Consider the following 20,184-nt stretch of genomic DNA (forward strand, 5'->3'; position numbering starts at 1 on the left):
TCACTTCCTGAACTTCGTGGAGTGGAGCTTGTTGTTGGTGTGTGAAGAAACTGTAAGTTTGCTTTGTTTCCTCCTTTAACAGTTTGTCTTTAGGAACTTTACTGTTTGTTCAGCTCGTGTTTGATTTCTTCACACAACAAACTGTGTGTGTTTGTATTTCCGGTCTCTCCATTAAAGTCAGTGTGTAATGTTTCCTGGCTAACATCAGCTGTGTGCAGCTTAGTTCAGCACAAATCTGCCGCTCCATAGTTCACGGTAACGGACTCACAGCTGGACCAACGAGGCCGAGTGTGTCCGCCACTCTGAGCTATGTTCGTGTTTGTGTACTTGTAGTTTGTACTTTGAGTTCACTCAGAGCCCACAGAGGACGCAGCGTACGTGATGACGTCACAGCCCTTTACCTCCTTTACTGTCACTGTGATTAATATTTACACACGAGACACCTGCAGAGCTCTGACGCTAAGCTAGCACACAGCATGCTAACACTAAGCTAACGCTAAGCTAACACTAAGCTAAAGCTAAGCTAACACTAAGCTAACACTAAGAGTTCTTACAGACACGAGTTAAAAAGCTGCTTTTAGTGTGTGATCAGAGTCCAGGACTGAGAGCAGCAGCAGAGCTGATGGATGATGAATTACTGGATGGAAGAAGCTTCTCATTAGCAGTGAATCAGTGTGTGTGCAGTTCTCTGCAAACTCAGCAGCAAGAATTAGTGTGAAGCTTTAACTCTGCTGATCCTCTTTGAATCCTGGATCAGCTGAAATGTTTAAAATGTTGTTCACACGTGTTGGACTGACTGAAGCTTCCAGTCACAGTGAATCAGTGTGTGTCAGTGAATGCATCGTGTGTGCTTCAGGCTCCATCTAGTGGACTGATAGCAGAGCAGCTGATGGCAGCTTCCTCTGCCTCACACTGCTGTCTGACTGCATCCAGCTGACACTGAGATGAAGCAGGAAAGAAGCAGCTGATATTTGGACAGCACACATGATGAAAGGAGGATTTCAGCTGATGTGCACATGAATGATTTGTGTTTCCTCTGCAGGTAGAAAGTGTGTGTGAGCTGATGTGAATTGAGCAGCATGGATCAGTGTGAGGACAGAGAGGAGGGAGTCCCTCCCTCTAAAAACACTCTGTGTGGGGAACATGAGAGCCAGACCAAAGCTCAGAGGTGAGATGACCATCTCTAACTGTCCATGACTCTTCTCCATGTCACAGCTCAGCACTCACATCACTGCTGCATCATTATTCACAGGAAGAAACAAGGAACTAAACGTAAACATGAACCTGAAGCCAGCTCTGTGTCCTTAAGGAGTGACTGGTCTAAAGGTCGTCTCATTGGTTTTAAATCCCAGCCTGTGTCTGCTGCAGAGAGGTGAGCTGTTAGCAACATGAACTCTTTGATTAAACTGCTTGATGTTGTTGGATATAAACTACAAACACGTCGTTCCCTCAGTCCCATTTAAACTGTCTTTTAAAACAAGCCTTTGGTTTCTAAACAACTGAAAACCCACTTCAGCAAACAGGAAGTGATCAGAGCGTCCGTCCACTTCCTGTCAGGCCCTGCAAACATTTCATATTGAAGAAAAGTCGTTGATATCTCACATTTTTACTCCACCACATTCAACCATTGTGACATTTTACAGCATGAAACTCTTGTCACATGACTCCTGTTATGTTATAGAGTCATGTGACCACCAGGGAGGGATTTGTATGGATGAAACACATTCAAATCAATCTGATTCATCAATGGAAACATTTTTGGTGTAAATGCAGCAACACTGAAAACGCTGAAGATAAAAACACAACAGATGAAATATGAACAAATCGAGGCTTTGAATACACGTGTGTGTGTTTGAGACACAGAGATAAATGGATTGTGTGTCTGTCCTATTGCTGCATGAGGGTTTTATTGTAGATTTTGTGCGTGTACACTTTTGACCATGAAGGTGTTGAAAGGGCGTAAAACAGTTGGAGGCACCAGAGTGAACACTAGTGCTGTCAGTAGATTAAAACATGACTAATTAATGACACAATCTTCTGTCATTAATCCTGATTAATCACAATTACTTGATCAATAGCTGCAGTTACATTTTTCCAACTTTATATTTAAGCCTGTAACAGACGTTTACACCATATAATGAAGTCAATGCAGAATAAACACAAAGAATGTTAAACGCTTCAATTCAAAGAGACTTTGAATAGTTTTCAGTCTTTAACTCAGCTTCTCTGCTGTAAATACAACTTTGTAACAAACATATATACTAAAAGCTAAGTGTGCACTAATATATAATAATATATAATCTATGTTACTGCTGTTAATGAAAATGTTTAATCAGACTCATCACAGGGTTACTGTGGATTCATTTGGATTAATCACCATTAAACATCATTTTTAATGTAAACGAATCAAAGTTCATTTCATGAGCAAACAGACTCGAGAGAAAAGGGCAAATTTACACACTTAACATGTTTATTGAACATGTAAACATTGATAAACCTCCTGAATGAGCCGACCCCCCCAGGGACAGTCCTGCATGCTAATGATGGGCTCTGCTCTGTACCTGCAGGATTCTGTCAGCCACAAACTCCTCAGCTGATCCTGAATCTGAGCCCATCTGTCAAACCATCATTTTCTTCACAGGTCTGTGGAGGTGGCACTGATCCTGCAGCAGTCTAACACTCTCTGTCACTCTTCTTCAAGTCTTTGACACGAGGAACCAAAACTATGTTATTAACAACACTAACAGGTCTGCAGTTTGTCCACTTGGCAGTTGTGTCATCAGTGCTTTGCATCGTTGTGATATTTTAAGCTGGAAGTGCTTCGGTGAAAAGAAAATTCCTTCTGTCACGATGTGCAGAATCCTTCATGTTGGTCGGCTGGTCCGTCTTGTTATTTTTTTAATGCTCAAACTTTCCATCGAGAGGTCAGTGTGTGTTTGTCATCTTCCATATTGAGCTGATTGGTTCAGCTTCCGTCACTAACAGATGTGCTGCACATCTGCACGTGTGCAAAGGTAACTCTACTCGGACAAACTGCTCGAAGTGCGTTGATAGAAACATTTCAGGGATTTTGAGTCGTTCTGCTCTCCAGATGTGTTGTGTTAAAGGTTTTTATCATGTTAATCATGATAACAGATGAACCCCTAACCCTAACCCTACATGTTAATTTTGACAGCACTGGTAACTCCTTTTTAATGTTCTTCTGTCAGATCATTGATTAGACTCGACTCCAAATACGAGACTCAGAAAACTCAAAACTCAAATCAAAGCAATGAGAAAAGGACTTCTTGTGTTAGAATGAAAACATATGGAAGAGGTCAGGTTTCAAACACTCGTTGAATCTACTGCACAGTTACATTCAGGGACCTTTGGCCTCCTGAGAGCATTAGTTGATGGTTCATCACAGTTTTACCTTCCAGTGAGTGAATTTATCAGTTTGATGAAGTCTCAAAGTTTCCTCTGAGCTTCTGCAGCATCATCACTTCCATCACTGATGAAAGAAAGTTCATAGAAAACAGAAAATATATCTTCAGAATCTGAGAGTCTAAAACTTGACAGACTTGATTCAGATGAAGTTATTTGAGCAGAAACTCCTGGATCTTTATCCTGTGTTGATCTAATCCTTCATGGTTCTTCCACAGAGTGGAGCAGCAGAGCTCAGAGGTTCCCAGTGGTCAGTCTGCCCAGCAGCATCAAACACAGCTGGACTCCATATTTATGGTCTGTACATGTACAACAACTACTTTATTATTAATAATAATGCATTTATTTATAGGTCCCTTTCAGAACACCAAGGACTCTGTGGACTAAATGACCAAAAGAAAACAAACTTTGAAATCAGACGGTGCAAATGTGATCACAGGGAAACGTTTTAAACATCGAGGCTTTAAACAGAAACCAAAGTGAAACAGTTTGTAGTCGAGATCAGTGGGAATGAAGCTGAATAACTGTTTCTTCAATAACTTTGAGCTCTTAAAAAAACAAAAACTAGCTGAAAGTCTGGCTGCTCTTATGAAAAGTACAGAGAAATTATGGGTCGCTCAACACTTGTGCACAATATAAGAGTTTAAATAAATCTGAAGAATAACTCAAAATCCTACAATCATACTGAGAAAATCATCTACAGCTAACTATCCAAGTGGATTTGTTTAAGACAGCTCCATCTGCTGGTGGCCCTCTGCAGGTGCATGAAAGGGGCGTGTTTATAGTGAAAGTAGTAGAGAAAGTAAACCCCACGGGAAGGAGGAGGACTCTCAGCAGCTTCCAGCTCATATTCAGACATTTGACTTCTCACTGAAAGCAGCAAGTTTGAGTGTCTGTACCTTAGTTAGAAGAGATAACATGTCAGTAGTAATTAGAGTTGATTGAGCAATGCTGTCCTTGTAATGTAGTTTATGATTTTTATGGACAAGTCCAGTTTTTCTGTAGAGCCTCTCAAGTTGGTGACAGCAGCAGTGGAAGTTCACGTGTAAACCAGAGCAGCAAATCAGGTCCAAATGTGTTGTTCACAGTGAGTGGGATCATCATTGGCTGCTATGTTAACCTCCTGCAGCAGGATGTGTTTGGTCAGAGAATGGATAGATCACTAAGTCATTGTTGAGTTTAGGGAGACAGTAGACAGTTGGAGGAGGTTCAGCCAGTTGACACACAGTAGATAAAATAACTGAAGGCAGGAGCAGACACCTGTATGACTTTCCACCTCTCACATAGATTATTTCCCTGGGCAGCGCCACAGGGCTGGTAGATGTAAACAAAGCTGGAGGAGAGGATTTATTCATCTGAGAAAAGTCACAGAGTTGTGTCTTGATGCTCAATCATCCAGGTACGTAAATCCCAAAAAAGCTTGATTCTGTTCATCTGGATGTTTTCAGTGGGAGAAACGTTTCATCATCATCAGGTGACTTCTTCAGTCTCAGCTGACTGCAGGTTTCAATCTCATAAACAGGACATTTGTATGACTGAAACCAGCCCACTGAAGGAACAATGGGCTGGGAGGTCAGTTCATTGATCATTGGTACGCATATTGTCAGGACCATTGATCAATGGTTGTTGATCAATGGTCATGAGTCCAGTTCACAGAGAGCTGGGGAATGGCTGCAATCACAGCATTGTAAGATGGTGACAGTTGTACCCTTAGGCCCCTCCTCCATTCAGAGATGGTCTTTCCTTTTCACATAAATGGCCTCCTTGACTCCGCCCTCAAACCAGCGTTCACATTTACTCAGGACCTTCTTGATGTGAAGTTCTTCTGCTTCGCTGGCTGCTGTGTCTGTGGGGATGGTGTTTGTTCTGTGTTGTAGTGTCCTGATGACGCCCAGTTTGTGCCCCAGTGGATGATGAGAGTCAAACCTTAAATACTGATCTGTATGCGTAAACAGAGTGAACCTTTAAGACCAGTTGTCTGTACGATCAACTCAGTCACCTGAAACATCTCCAAGTTTCTGGCTTTGATCATCAACCTGTTGGTAGTTCAGCTCTGAACACCAGTGAAATGTTTCTCCCTCAAAGTGTAATACAAAGCAATACTATTACTGGAGTCAAGATTAGGGGTCGAGAGCATAAGATTTCCTTGTTTGCTGACGATATTTTGATTTATTTGACAAATCCAAACACTACTTTCCCCAAGCTATTGTCACTTCTGGAGATCTTTAGTTCAATATCAGGTTATAAACTAAATATATCGAAGACTCAGATATTAACTTTTAACTATGAGCCCAATTATGAAATTAAGGCTAAAGCCAATTTGAAATGGGAAACGGAGCAGATGAAGTATCTTGGAGTAAATATTACTAAAGATCTGTCTAAGATATACAATGCAAACTTTAATCCTTTAAGTTATAAAATAAATGAGGATATTAAAAGATGGAATTTATTACCATTTTTAAATTTTGAATCACGTATAGATACAGTTAAAATGAATATCTTGCCCAGGATGCTCTACCTATTCCAAACACTCCCTGTAGAAATAACTGACAAACAATTTCGGGAATGGGACAAAATAATCTCTAGGTTTATATGGCAGGGGAAAAAACCACGGATTAAGTACCAAACTATTCAGTTGGCTAAAGACAAAGGAGGGTTGGGGTTCCCATGTTTGAAAGACTATTATATTTCTGCTCAATTGAGGACATTAGTGTGTTGGTGTAATGTAGATTATCAAGCGAGATGGAAAGAACTAGAAACAGTGACCTTAAAAGATTCTCCAATTCAGGCAATTCTAGGGGATGTGACACTTATTAAAAAACAAATTCATCAAGGAAACCAATGGATTAACCTACCTTTAAAACTCTGGTTACAATTTCTTAATAAGAATGATTGGATTGAAGAGGTTAGGATTTTAAGATGGTGCGCTTTTGACAGTGATTTTTTACCTAATGAATTAGACGTAAGATATAAAAAATGGTCTGGACAAGCTTTAACGGCATATTGTATGTTTTACGATAAGGGAACTCTTAGGGACTTCCAATCAATAAAAGATCAATACCAGTTAAGTAAAACGGACTTTTTTAGGTTCTTACAAATTAGGCATCATCTATATAATTTTATACCTAAGAGAACAGATCTTTTTTCTTTACCTGTTCTGAGTATATTTGTCAAGGCTTATCAGGCTGACACAGGCCTTAAGGTGATTTCAAGATTGTACAAGGGTATACAAGAGGTTAAGAAGTGGAATACTACCTACATCAAAAAAAAATGGGAAAATGAAACAAATATAGCAATATCAGATAACATTTGGTATGAGCAGTGCGCTTTTCAGTGGAGAATTTCTAGTTCTAATACATGGAGATGTTACGGTTGGAAGAGTATCTGTAGGTTTTTTATTACCCCTGCACAAAGTAAACATTATTTTAATCACTCTAATTGCTGGAGAAATTGTGGGGCCCAAGGAGTAAAACATTTTCATCTGTTCTGGTCTTGCCCAAGGATCAACATTTTTTGGGTATTGATCCACTCTGAGTTGCAGATTATTTTTGGTATGCAGCTTCCCTTTAATTGGGACGAACTTTTGTTTGGATATTTATACTCAGTAAATGTAGATAAAATGTCTAAGCAGTTGTATGGTATCCTGAGTTTGGCTGCCCGTAAAATTATTACCAAGAAATGGCTTAGTGTGAAAATTCCATCACTGGGTGATTGGCATGAGACTGTACATGGGATGTTTAAAATGGAAAGAATTACCTTCATTAAAAGACTCCAGTTTGATATATTTAGTGAAATTTGGGGTAAATGGAAACACTACATCCGGTTAAGGAGACCCGATCTTGTTTGAATCTCTGTAACTATATATGCCACATTTCTGAATCGTTATGTGTTTATATGTATATGTTAGTATGTATGAGACTACAAGTGAACACATATGTAAGTAGGTATGTGTATGTATGCTTAAGAATATGGGTGTGTGAGTGAATATGTGTGTGCGAGTACATACACACTAGAGGGTACACCCGTCTGTTTTTCTTATTTTCATTTATTTATTTTTTTATTATTTACGTCTGTTCTTGATTATATGTTTATTTTGGATTATTTGTGTTTATATAGGTTGTTTAATAAAAAGAGAATAACAAAAAAAAGAAATGTTTCTCCCACTGAAATCGCTGCATTCATATGAACAGCATCAACGTTTTGGGATCATGGAGTTGTGGACAAAGTCTCAGTTAATCAGATAAAGTCAAACCTATAATTGGTGAAGAGGTCGTGGATGATATGCCCCTTGATCGTAAAGAAGTGGACGTTGTGGATACTGAGGTTCAGAGTGGTGGGTCATTCATAAAGTATTCTGTTCCAGCTGCTGGAGGACAACATCATCACTTTTGTGAAGAACGAGCTGAAGAAGATCCAGAAGGCTCTGAATCCAAATAAGCCCCAGTGCTTGGAGTTTCAGAGGGAGGATGATGAGCAGAGGAGAAACAGCAGAGAGGCATTTGTGAAGATCACAGTGGACTTCCTGAGGAGAATGAAGCAGGAGGAGCTGGCTGACCGTCTGCAGAGACGTAAGAGGATTTATCTAAAGATTTAAGCTGCTGGATAAATGAGACACTTGTGACACCAGTGTGTTCAGTCATTTCTCAGTGGGTCAGAAATTGTCATCAGCATTTTGTAAAATATGATTGTTAAAGTTGTATTTTTATTATTATTATTCAGAACTTCCAGCTGCTGTTTGTCATCGTAAACTTAAGTCTAAGCTGAAGAAGAAGTTCCAGTGTGTGTTTGAGGGCATCGCTAAAGCAGGAAACCCAACCCTCCTGAATCAGATCTACACAGAGCTCTACATCACAGAGGGAGGGACTGCAGAGGTCAATGATGAACATGAGGTCAGACAGATTGAAACAGCATCCAGGAAACCAGACAGACCAGAAACAACCATCAGACAAGAAGACATCTTTAAAGCCTCACCTGGAAGAGATGAACCAATCAGAACAGTGCTGACAAAGGGAGTGGCTGGCATTGGGAAAACAGTCCTAACACAGAAATACAGCCTGGACTGGGCTGAAGACAAAGCCAACCAGGACATCCAGTTCATATTTCCATTCACTTTCAGAGAGCTGAATGTGCTGAAAGAGGAAAAGTTCAGCTTGGTGGGACTTGTTCATCACTTCTTTACTGAAACCAAAGAAGCAGGAATCTGCAGCTTTGAAGACTTCCAGGTTGTGTTCATCTTTGATGGTCTGGATGAGTGTCGACTTCCTCTGGACTTCCACAAAACTACAATCCTAACTGACCCTAGAAAGTCCACCTCAGTGGATGTGCTGCTGATAAACCTCATCAGGGGGAAACTGCTTCCCTCTGCTCGCCTCTGGATAACCACACGACCTGCAGCAGCCAATCAGATCCCTCCTGACTGTGTTGGCATGGTGACAGAGGTCAGAGGGTTCACTGACCCACAGAAGGAGGAGTACTTCAGGAAGAGATTCAGAGATGAGGAGCAGGCCAGCAGGATCATCTCCCACATCAAGACATCACGAAGCCTCCACATCATGTGTCACATCCCAGTCTTCTGCTGGATCACTGCTACAGTTCTGGAGGATGTGCTGGAAACCAGAGAGGGAGGACAGCTGCCCAAGACCCTGACTGAGATGTACATCCACTTCCTGGTGGTTCAGGCCAAAGTGAAGAAGGTCAAGTATGATGGAGGAGCTGAGACAGATCCACACTGGAGTCCTGAGAGCAGGAAGATGATGGAGTCTCTGGGGAAACTGGCTTTTGATCAGCTGCAGAAAGGAAACCTGATCTTCTATGAATCAGACCTGACAGAGTGTGGCATCGATATCAGAGCAGCCTCAGTGTACTCAGGAGTGTTCACACAGATCTTTAAAGAGGAGAGAGGACTGTACCAGGACAAGGTGTTCTGCTTCATCCATCTGAGTGTTCAGGAGTTGCTGGCTGCTCTTCATGTCCATCTGACCTTCATCAACTCTGGACTCAATCTGCTGGAACAACAACAAACAACCTCCCAGAAGTCTGAAACAGGAGATTCTGCAAAGAAACACTTCTACCAGAGTGCTGTGGACAAGGCCTTACAGAGTCCAAATGGACACCTGGACTTGTTCCTCCGCTTCCTCCTGGGTCTTTCCCTGCAGACCAATCAGACTCTCCTACGAGCCCTGATGACACAGACAGGAAGTAGCTCACTGACCAATCAGGAAACAGTCCAGTACATCAAGGAGAAGCTCAGTAAGAATCTGTCTGCAGAGAAAAGCATCAATCTGATCCACTGTCTGAATGAACTGAATGATCGTTCTCTAGTGGAGGAGATCCAACAATACAGGACTTCAGGAAGTCTCTCCACAGGTAAACTGTCTCCTGCTCAGTGCTCAGCTCTGACCTTCATCTTACTGTCATCAGAAGAAGATCTGGATGAGTTTGACTTCAAGAAATACTCTGCTTCAGAGGAGGCTCTTCTGAGAATGCTGCCAGTGGTCAAAGCCTCCAACAAAGCTCTGTGAGTAAACATGTTGTCATCGCTTCATTGTTAAAATCATGGGAAATAAATCAGAAATGCTGAGTTCAAAGAGCACTAACTTTTTTTTAAAATAGTAAATTAAATGATCATCAGTCACTCAGTAAATATATGGTAGTTTTAATGTTTCACTCCAGCATTTCTAAAACACACTTTGTTCTGTAACTCTTATCAAAGGACAATCCAGACCCAGCCTATAAGAACATGAGCTCTGATGCTTCAGCCCCTCTGACAGGTTTATTATCCTCAGCTTGTTCATTTGTCTCCAACTCCAGGAGTTTGGTTGTTTTATTCTAAAGCACAAACTTCACCTGCCAGACTTCACCTACATCTTTTTCTGATGTTCATAATTTAAGTTCAAGTTTGTATCTCACTTTCAGTGCACACCCTCCCTTTTTAAATATAAATCTCTGCTGTGCTGTCATGTTTTCATCCTGTATGGAGGGAGAAACTCGGTCTTCATTACTGAAATTGCCTCTAAGGTCGTGTTTCTTGTCAGTAACCATATGTAACTGTAAGGCTTCCATAACCAGTGTTATCACAGAATTACAGTGGGTTCACTCTGGGTCCTCTACAGTTTCTTCCCACTGTCCACAGACATGCAGTTAGGTTACCTGGTGATCTAAACTTCATGCAGGTGTGAGTGAGAGTGGTTGTCTGTCCCTCTGTGGGCTTAGTGGAAGAGACTGGATGGATCTCTGCTTTGTCTTTGATATATGCTGACAGCAAACATTCTCCATGAAGTCTGCATTTCAGCTCATCTCCTTTATACACACCTTTAACAGGAAGAGTTTTATACAGCTAGTGTTTAAAATCCAGTGTTATTCACAATACACAGGTAATGAGCATGATTATTGAATTACTAAAATTTTCTAAAATAATTGTTTTAGTTAATATTGTATGACAGTGTACACAGAATTATTAGCTCAGTAGGCAGAGTGGTCACCCCATGATCATAAGGTCAGGGGTCGAATCCACCGAATAGTTACCTTGTGGTACCCCTGAGCAAGGTACCATCAAGGTACTAATCATGTGCACTGGACTGGTAGCACTCATAGTCTCATAGGTTTAAATAAATTTTTAAAAAAAAGGGTTCAACATATAAACAAATTTAATTTGATCACATATATTGTTTGGTTTTTTTTGTTTTTTTCCTTTCTCTCACAGACTGAGCAGCTGTAACGTCTCAGAGGAAGGCTGTGAAAATTTGTTGTCAGTGGTCAGCTCCCAGTCCTGTAGTCTGAGAGAGCTGGACCTGAGTACCAACAGCCTGAAGGCTTCAGCAGTAAAGCTTCTGTCTGCTGCAGTGGAGAGTCCACATGCCAAACTGAATGTTCTGAGGTCAGATCAATTTGTATTATGTTTAGTTCTGTTTGTTTATGTGTTTGATGTTTGTTTTTGTTTATGTCTTTATCCAGTTATCCTTGTCTCATAGCATTTTTATTCATTTCCAAGTTAAAGTGAAGTTTTACTAACCTGCTCAGCACAAGACAATAAGCTATTGCACCTTGATTACACTTTAACAACAATCTTTATTCATGTTTTTATCTTCAGACTTAACATCTGTGAACTCTCAGAGGAAAACTGTGAAGCTCTGTCCTCAGTTCTCAGCTCGCAGTCCTCTAGTCTGACAGAGCTGGACCTGAGTATCAGAAAGCTGCAGGATTCAGGAGTGAAGCTTCTGTCTGCTGGACTACAACGTTTAAACTGTAAACTGAATACTCTGAGGTCAGATCAGAAAACATTTAGTTTTTAGAATTATTAATTAAAGTTCATCCATATGATGTTGTATCTTAGTATGTTTATGTTTCCTTTAAAAATAGAAAGTCAACATTTAATGTTGTGAAATGTATTAACAAACTCAACATGAGTATTTGTTGTATGACTGTCTTTTATTTTTCAGACTGAGTGGCTGTAACCTGTCAGAGAGAAGCTGTGAAGCTCTGTCCTCAGTCCTCAGCTCCCAGTCCTCCAGTCTGAGAGAGCTGGACCTGAGTAACTCTGACCTGCAGGATTCAGGAGTGAAGCTTCTGTCCGCTGGACTAAAGAGTTCACAGTGTGCAGTGGAAACTCTCAGGTCAGGATTCAAACTTTTCCACAGATGATCATTTGAAATGTGATTTATATTATTGTATAAACAGGTAACTTTTACAGCTGTCAAGTGAACTTTTATTTACATTTGAGTGGATAATTGGACTCTGAATTACTAAAAGTTGTTATAGTCATGTCTCTGTTTATTTAAAAAAATACTTCATGCACTGCCTAATTTAAAGATTTAGGCTCCTTTGGGCCCATAATATATATATTTGATTTCTTTGTGAATGAAATTAGGAGGATATTGGCGACTGCTGATTGGCTCGCTGTTTGTTTTTTATTCACAGTACTTAATTTTAAAGGCTGATTTCTCAAAATGAGATGTTTATCTTTTCTTCTACAACACGTGGAGCCACCAAATCTTCTTGCTTGATTTATTCATTACAGTTTGATTTAAAGAATATTAGACTCGTAACATAATAAATATATTTATTTCACTTCTTCTTGAGAGAAAGAAAGGGATGACTGGGTGAGCTCCAGTGGTTCATCCCAGCAGAGAGAGCGGCACACTGGGCTGCAAATGATCACAGTAGTAATGGCCATAGTTTGATAAAACAGGCAGTCTTACCCTGTAGATAATACAGGGTTCTGGTGCCGATGTGGGGGAGGGGAGTCGCCCGGTACTAACTACATACTACTAACTACCTCATCCAGATGTCTTCCCTACTAAACCTGATAAGAAGTAACTGCAGTAGCCTTATAGGTCAAATCAGTTTCACCTGTTAAAGTTAGCTCCACTATTAATTAGGGGTGGGGGAAAAAATCGATACTGTGTAGTATCGTGATATTTTGTTTGCTAATAATGTATCGATACAGGGACAGCAGAAATCGATATTTTGTTACAAACAATTTTTTCTCTGAAGTCAACATGCTCTGGAGTCAGAGCATGTTGACTTCAGAGCATGTTGATCCTTTTTCTGAGCAACAATCCTGACATTCCTTCACTGTCCAAATGTGTTTAACTTTTTTTTTGGCTGCAATAAACATGACAGTTTACTTATTTTAATTTAAGACATGTTTAATTTTAATTAAGTTTAAAACTTTTTTATTTAATGTAAAATTATATTTTTTTTAAAATTTACTTTCAAATTCTTCAGTTGCTGAAGGGGCTGCATAGTTTTCATAAATTGCATAGTTCAGAATAGCTATAATTGTACCAGATGGTTGCATTCAGTTAAGTTGGACTAGACTGTAATACAAACCGTTCAGTTTGTCAACAATAAAACTGACTGAAATGAGAGAAAGACTGAGTGTGAGACTTTGATATTAGATAAAATGAATATTGATAAAGTTTACCTTTATGTGCAGAATTTAAATATCGCAAAATATTTTTAAAAATCGCAATAATATCGTATCGTGCGTTAAGTATTGTGATAATATCGTATGGTGATTCCCACCTCTACTATTAATGGTGTCACTTGTTATTTCTGGGATGAGTTTAGTAGCCTGAACAGCTGCTTAAAGGAAAGTAATTAAATAATAAAAATAACCTAAGTCCGGGGGAACCTGCAAGAGCTGTTTGCACAAAGAATAATGCTCAGACTTTGAGGTTTTATCGTTTTACACAAGGTTTAAAAATGAATGTCCACAATTGAATTGCAGAAATTGTTATTGAGCTAATACTGATGTAGTTGTTATCTTTGGTAAGGAGAGGTTGGAGGAAGGATGAGCACAGTCAGGCCTAAAGATGCTCTTAATAATAATAATGGATTGCATTTATATAGCGCTTTTCGAGACCCTCAAAGACCCTTTACAATCCCACTACAGGGAGTGCAGAATTATTAGGCAAGTTGTATTTTTGAGGAATAATTTTATTATTGAACAACAACCATGTTCTCAATGAACCCAAAAAACTCATTAATATCAAAGCTGAATGTTTTTGGAAGTAGTTTTTAGTTTGTTTTTAGTTTTAGCTATTTTAGGGGGATATCTGTGTGTGCAGGTGACTATTACTGTGCATAATTATTAGGCAACTTAACAAAAAACAAATATATACCCATTTCATTTATTTATTTTTACCAGTGACACCAATATAACATCTCCACATTCACAAATATACATTTCTGACATTCAAAAACAAAACAAAAACAAATCAGCGACCAATATAGCCACCTTTCTTTGCAAGGACACTCAAAAGCCTGCCATCCATGGATTCTGTCAGTGTTTTGATCTGTTCACCATCAACATTGCGTGCAGCAGCAACCACAGCCTCCCAGACACTGTTCAGAGAGGTGTACTGTTTTCCCTCCTTGTAAATCTCACATTTGATGATGGACCACAGGTTCTCAATGGGGTTCAGATCAGGTGAACAAGGAGGCCATGTCATTAGTTTTTCTTCTTTTATACCCTTTCTTGCCAGCCACGCTGTGGAGTACTTGGACGCGTGTGATGGAGCATTGTCCTGCATGAAAATCATGTTTTTCTTGAAGGATGCAGACTTCTTCCTGTACCACTGCTTGAAGAAGGTGTCTTCCAGAAACTGGCAGTAGGACTGGGAGTTGAGCTTGACTCCATCCTCAACCCGAAAAGGCCCCACAAGCTCATCTTTGATGATACCAGCCCAAACCAGTACTCCACCTCCACCTTGCTGGCGTCTGAGTGGGACTGGAGCTCTCTGCCCTTTACCAATCCAGCCACGGGCCCATCCATCTGGCCCATCAAGACTCACTCTCATTTCATCAGTCCATAAAACCTTAGAAAAATCAGTCTTGAGATATTTCTTGGCCCAGTCTTGACGTTTCAGCTTGTGTGTCTTGTTCAGTGGTGGTCGTCTTTCAGCCTTTCTTACCTTGGCCATGTCTCTGAGTATTGCACACCTTGTGCTTTTGGGCACTCCAGTGATGTTGCAGCTCCAAAATATGGCCAAACTGGTGGCAAGTGGCATCTTGGCAGCTGCACGCTTGACTTTTCTCAGTTCATGGGCAGTTATTTTGTGCCTTGGTTTTTCCACACGCTTCTTGCGACCCTGTTGACTATTTTGAATGAAACGCTTGATTGTTCGATGATCACGCTTCAGAAGCTTTGCAATTTTGAGACTGCTGCATCCCTCTGCAAGATATCTCACTGTTTTTGACTTTTCTGAGCCTGTCAAGTCCTTCTTTTGACCCATTTTGCCAAAGGAAAGGACGTTGCCTAATAATTATGCACACCTGATATAGGGTGTTGATGTCATTAGACCACACCCCTTCTCATTACAGAGATGCACATCACCTAATATGCTTAATTGGTAGTAGGCTTTCGAGCCTATACAGCTTGGAGTAAGACAACATGCATGAAGAGGATGATGTGGACAAAATACTCATTTGCCTAATAATTCTGCACTCCCTGTATTCATTCACTCTCACATTCACACACTGGTGGAGGTAAGCTACAGTTGTAGTGGTAGGTTAGGTTTTGCCCAAGGACAAAATGACCAAGACAGAGAGAGCTGGCTCATCAGACAGACAAGCTCATCTTGTAACCTACTGGTTCGCTGGTCAGCACACCAGCTGACTAGCGAACCGGCTAACTAGCACACCAGCTAACTAGCACACCGGCTAAATAGCAAATCAGCTAACTAGCAGACCAGCTAACGGCAGCCACAAGCTGAAGGACGATTAAATGTAGTGGAGATATCAGAGATGACACTGGTGTGTCCGATTCACTCTTTAGCACTCTGGTCACTCCGGTGTGTCAGCCAGAACACCACTGAAGGCCAAATGATCCCAGCATGTGGAATAAAGAGCTTAAGGTTTGGTTTGAGACACTTTATTCTTTCACTGATTGATTCTTGCGGCTGTGATCATGTGTGTGGTTTCTTACAAAAAGGAAGTACACAATACAAATACATGACAAATAAGATGAATAGATAAGTTACATATCCAGTTATATGTACGTACATCAGTATAGCTAATATAGCCATATATAAGGACAAAGATCACAGTACTATAATGCAGTAATGTTAAACACAAAGGTGTATATCTACATAAATCTGTCCTATCAGTGATCAGGGTACTGTAGTATACTTCCACTACATAAACTATAGAAACTAAACGACATTAGTGTGACTTTAAGTTACCATCAGTACAGACGAACTGATGGTAGTTGTACAAAATAAAGGCATTGCAATTATTGTGAAGGGCTTCCGGTTAAACTAAGATCAGCTGATTACCTCATAACAAATTGTTTGCTATAGAACGCAGCTCCCACTCTTCATTAATATCATGTACTGTAACTCCCAAGTAACCATGGTTACCCAGCCACGCCCAGTAGTCTCCAGAGAGACCAACAGCTGGTGCACGTTGTAACGCCGTGGCTTTCATAGTCTCTCCTTTTTCTACAGCTCATGTGTTCTTCTTGTGATGGTGCGTCTTGAGGGAGGCTCATACATGCCGTCATTTGTTGATCCTAAGAACGTTCCTCAGACCGACTTCTTCAACAACACTAATCGGCCTGCAGTTTGTAGCTACTCACTTCACTGTGGTGTTTGTTAGCTTGTCTTTCTTTGGTTTTATCCTGACTCCTCCCACAAGCTGATCCTACGTAGTCTGCCCAAGCCTCCCACCTCTGTTTGTTTGGGTGGTTTGTTTGCTGCCATCAACAGCGTGTAATGCATTTAAGTGATACTTCAGACATGAAGTACTGCTACAATAAAAAACTCAACTTTGCTTAAAAATAACTTTAGTTGTATCAACACTGCCCTCTGGAATAATTAGACTTTGGTGACAAACTGATGTGATCTCCATGTTTCCTTTGTTGGACTGTGGGCGAGTGTCAGAACTGAATGTACTGAGTAACATGTGGAGTTTAAATATGTGTCAGTTCCAGTTTTAGAGCTCTAAAGTGCAGCTATCATGTTAGGAATATGTTAGGAATAGACAGGAACACTGAGCACACTGAGGTCAAATCTTTTATTTATCCAGTTCATCTGTAGGCTGAGCTCAGTCCATCCATTTAGTGAAATGATGTTTAAAGGTCTCCTTGTTCTGTGAGCGTGCACAGATCCTGAAGCAGAAAGCCTGGGTTAACAGAGAAATGATCATCACTGTGATGATGCTCACCATCTCTGACTGGGATTTGAGGTTTTGTCAAAGCAGCAAAGAAAGCCTGGCTATGTTGGACTGGGTGTGGAAGCAGCTCCCAGTTTGAGTTCAGGAGACAGACACCCTCTCTACTTTGACGATCAGCTTCAAACTTTCCTTTTTGATAAAACTTATAGTTAGAGCTGGATCAGGTGACCCTGAACCATCACTTAGTTATGCTGCTATAGAGATGGATAACAGATGGATTGTTGTTTTGTGTGTCTGCAGTCTGTCAGGCTGTCTGATCACAGAGGAAGGCTGTACTTCTCTGGCCTCAGCTCTGACCTCCAACCCCTCCCATCTGAGAGAGCTGGACCTGAGCTACAATCATCCAGATCTCTCAGGAATGAAGCTTCTGTCGGCTGGACTGAAGGATCCAGGCTGGAGACTGGACACTCTCAGGTATGGAGAGAATGTCTGATATAGGAGGAAGAGCTGGAATCATTTCCTGTGTCTTTCACTCACTTCCTGTTTGTTTCCTGCAGATGAGACATGAACAATCACACATGCAGGAATATTTTCAGGGACAGACACACTAGTCTAGCTGGATAGTACATGGATATTTATGTAGGGGGTCTTCAAGGAGTCTGTTTGCAGGAACATTAATGATAACTGATAAGTCATGTTGAGAGTTTCATTAAAAGTAGACTTACAGTTAGGTAATATTTGGACAGAGACAACATTTTGTAACTTTAGATACAAGTATCAGCCATGTGTGTGTTTCCCATGCTGTATGTCCACAGTCACAGTGACAGTCAGTGACACTGACAGAAGGATGAAACAAGGCTGTGAATCATTTCAGTCTGTGTGTGTGACAAAGAGGCAGACAGGAGCAGCTAACATTTGGAAATGGAAGCTTACTGGAAACACTACATTCACGGCTGAATTCACAATAGATTTGTTCTCAAGTGCACATTTAGCAGCTAATGCTAATACTGTTTTCCCTTTGCTTTCTACAGCAGCTATTGCTAAGTAGGCCACTTTGCTCCGCTAAGGATTTGTGTGACCATGATGGAGACTCTGATAAGCTAATGCTGCTAAGCTAATGCTGTTTATGGGCCCTGTTAGAATCAATATTTCATTCTCATTCTGTTGTTTGAGAACAATATTAACGTTTCACATCATTATAACACAAGAGAAAAGGGTATTGGCATTAGCTACTAGTGCTTATTCACCTCAAATTACCTTTAGCTGCTAATGGCAGCCTACTTAGCATTAACTCCTCACTAATATAATGCTAATTTACATCAAATTAGCATTAACTGCTCATATTGTTATAAGGAAAGAGAAAACGGTATTAGCATTTGCTGCTAATAATTATTCACCCCTAATTAGAATAAGCCGCTAAAAGCAGCCAACTTAGCATTAATTCCTCACTTTGTTGTTACCCAACGGAAAAGAGTATTAGTATTAGCTACTATCATTTTTAATAAGTAAGAGAAAACAGTATTAGCAGTAGCGCATAATGCTAATTCACGTCAACGTAGTATTAGTTAATAAAGGCAGCCTACTTAGCATTAACTGCTCACTAATATAATGCTAATTCGCATCAAATTAGCATTAGCTGCTCAAGTTGTTATAAGGAAAAAGAGAAAACGGTATTAGTATTAGCTGCTAATAATTATTCACCCCTAATTAGAGTTAGCCCCTAATGGCAGTCTACTTAGCATTAACTCCTGACATTGTTATAATGCAGGGGAAAAGAGTTACCATTATCGGATAATGCTAATTCTCATCAAATTAGCATTAGTTAATAACGGTAGACTTCATATCATTAGCTGCTGTCATTCTTACAAAGCAAACAGTATGAGCATTAGCTGTTAATCCTTTTTCATCTAAAATTAGAATTAGCCACTAATGGCGTATTGTTAAAAAGTAAGAAAAAACATTGTTAGCATAAGCAGATAATGCTAATTCATCTCAAATTAGTATTAGCTAATAATGGCACCTGCTTAGCATTAGCTGGTCACATTGTTATAAGGCAAGAAAATATGTTATTAGCATTAGCTGCCAATTTCTATTTACCTAAAATTAGCATTAGCCACTAATGGTAGCCTATAGCAAAAACTTCTTAATGCTAAATGAAGTTAATTAATGCTAAGTAGGTTTAACTGAAATTAAATTAGTGTTAGCATTAGCTGCTGATATTGTTAAAAGGTAAGATAAAACATTGCTAGCAGCAGCGGATAATGCTAACACACATAATAATTAGCATTACCTAATAATGGCAGCCTTCTTAGCATTAGCTGCTCATATTGTTATAATGCAAGGGAAAAGAGTTGGCAAAAACAGTGTTAGCATTAGTGGATAATGCTGATTCACCTAAATTAGCATTAGCTAATAATGGCTACGTACTTAGCATTACCTACTAATATTGATATAAAGCAAGAAAATATGGTATTAGCATTAGCTTCTAATGCTTTCTCATCTAAAATTAGAATTAGCCACTAATGGCATCCTATTTAGCATTAACTCTTCACATCGCAAGGGAAAAATTAGAATTCAATAAAAAAAAAAAGTGTTCACATTAGCTACTTGTATTGTTAAAAAGTAAGAAAAAACATTGTTAGCATAAGGGGATAATGCTAATTCACCTCAAATTAGTATTAGCTAATAACGGCAACCTACATAGCATTAGCTGGTCACATTGTTATAAAGCAAGAAAATATGGTATTAGCATTATCTGCCAATTCCTATTCACCTAAAATTAGCATTACCTGCTAATGGCAGTCTACTTAGCATTAACTCCTCACTAATGTGATGCTAATTCACATTAAATTAGCTTTAGCATTAGCTGCTAGCATCAGCCTACCTAGCACTAGCTGCTCACATTGTTAAAAGGGAAGAGAATACGATATTAGCATTAGCTGGTAATATTTATTCACCCCTAATTAGAATTAGCCACTAATGGCAGCATACTTAGCGTTAACTCCTCACATCGTTGTAATGCAAATGAGGCTAACTTGCATTAAATTAGACTGCTGTTATTAGCTAATGCTATTTAGCAGTAGCTGCTCACATTGTTATAAAGCAAAGGAAAACGATATGAGCATTAGGTTCTAATGCGTATTT

General features: G+C 39.8%; 1 protein-coding gene across 1 annotated transcript in view; it reads left to right on the plus strand.

Moving 5' to 3' along the window:
* LOC309702420 (protein NLRC3-like) overlaps nucleotides 1-20,184 on the plus strand; it is a 25,417-nt gene continuing 5,233 nt past the window's right edge. Inside the window, exons 1-8 of the mRNA XM_082527138.1 lie at nucleotides 1-52; nucleotides 1,043-1,168; nucleotides 1,253-1,372; nucleotides 3,642-3,720; nucleotides 7,787-7,991; nucleotides 8,143-9,940; nucleotides 11,862-12,035; nucleotides 17,341-17,514. Of these exons, the coding sequence (XP_082383264.1) occupies nucleotides 1,080-1,168; nucleotides 1,253-1,372; nucleotides 3,642-3,720; nucleotides 7,787-7,991; nucleotides 8,143-9,940; nucleotides 11,862-12,035; nucleotides 17,341-17,514 (2,639 nt within the window). The 5' untranslated portion in view covers nucleotides 1-52; nucleotides 1,043-1,079. The remainder of the gene's footprint in view (nucleotides 53-1,042; nucleotides 1,169-1,252; nucleotides 1,373-3,641; nucleotides 3,721-7,786; nucleotides 7,992-8,142; nucleotides 9,941-11,861; nucleotides 12,036-17,340; nucleotides 17,515-20,184) is intronic.

The sequence above is a fragment of the Aulonocara stuartgranti genome, assembly GCF_965226115.1.
Source record: "Aulonocara stuartgranti genome assembly, chromosome: 3".
NCBI lineage: Eukaryota > Metazoa > Chordata > Actinopteri > Cichliformes > Cichlidae > Aulonocara > Aulonocara stuartgranti.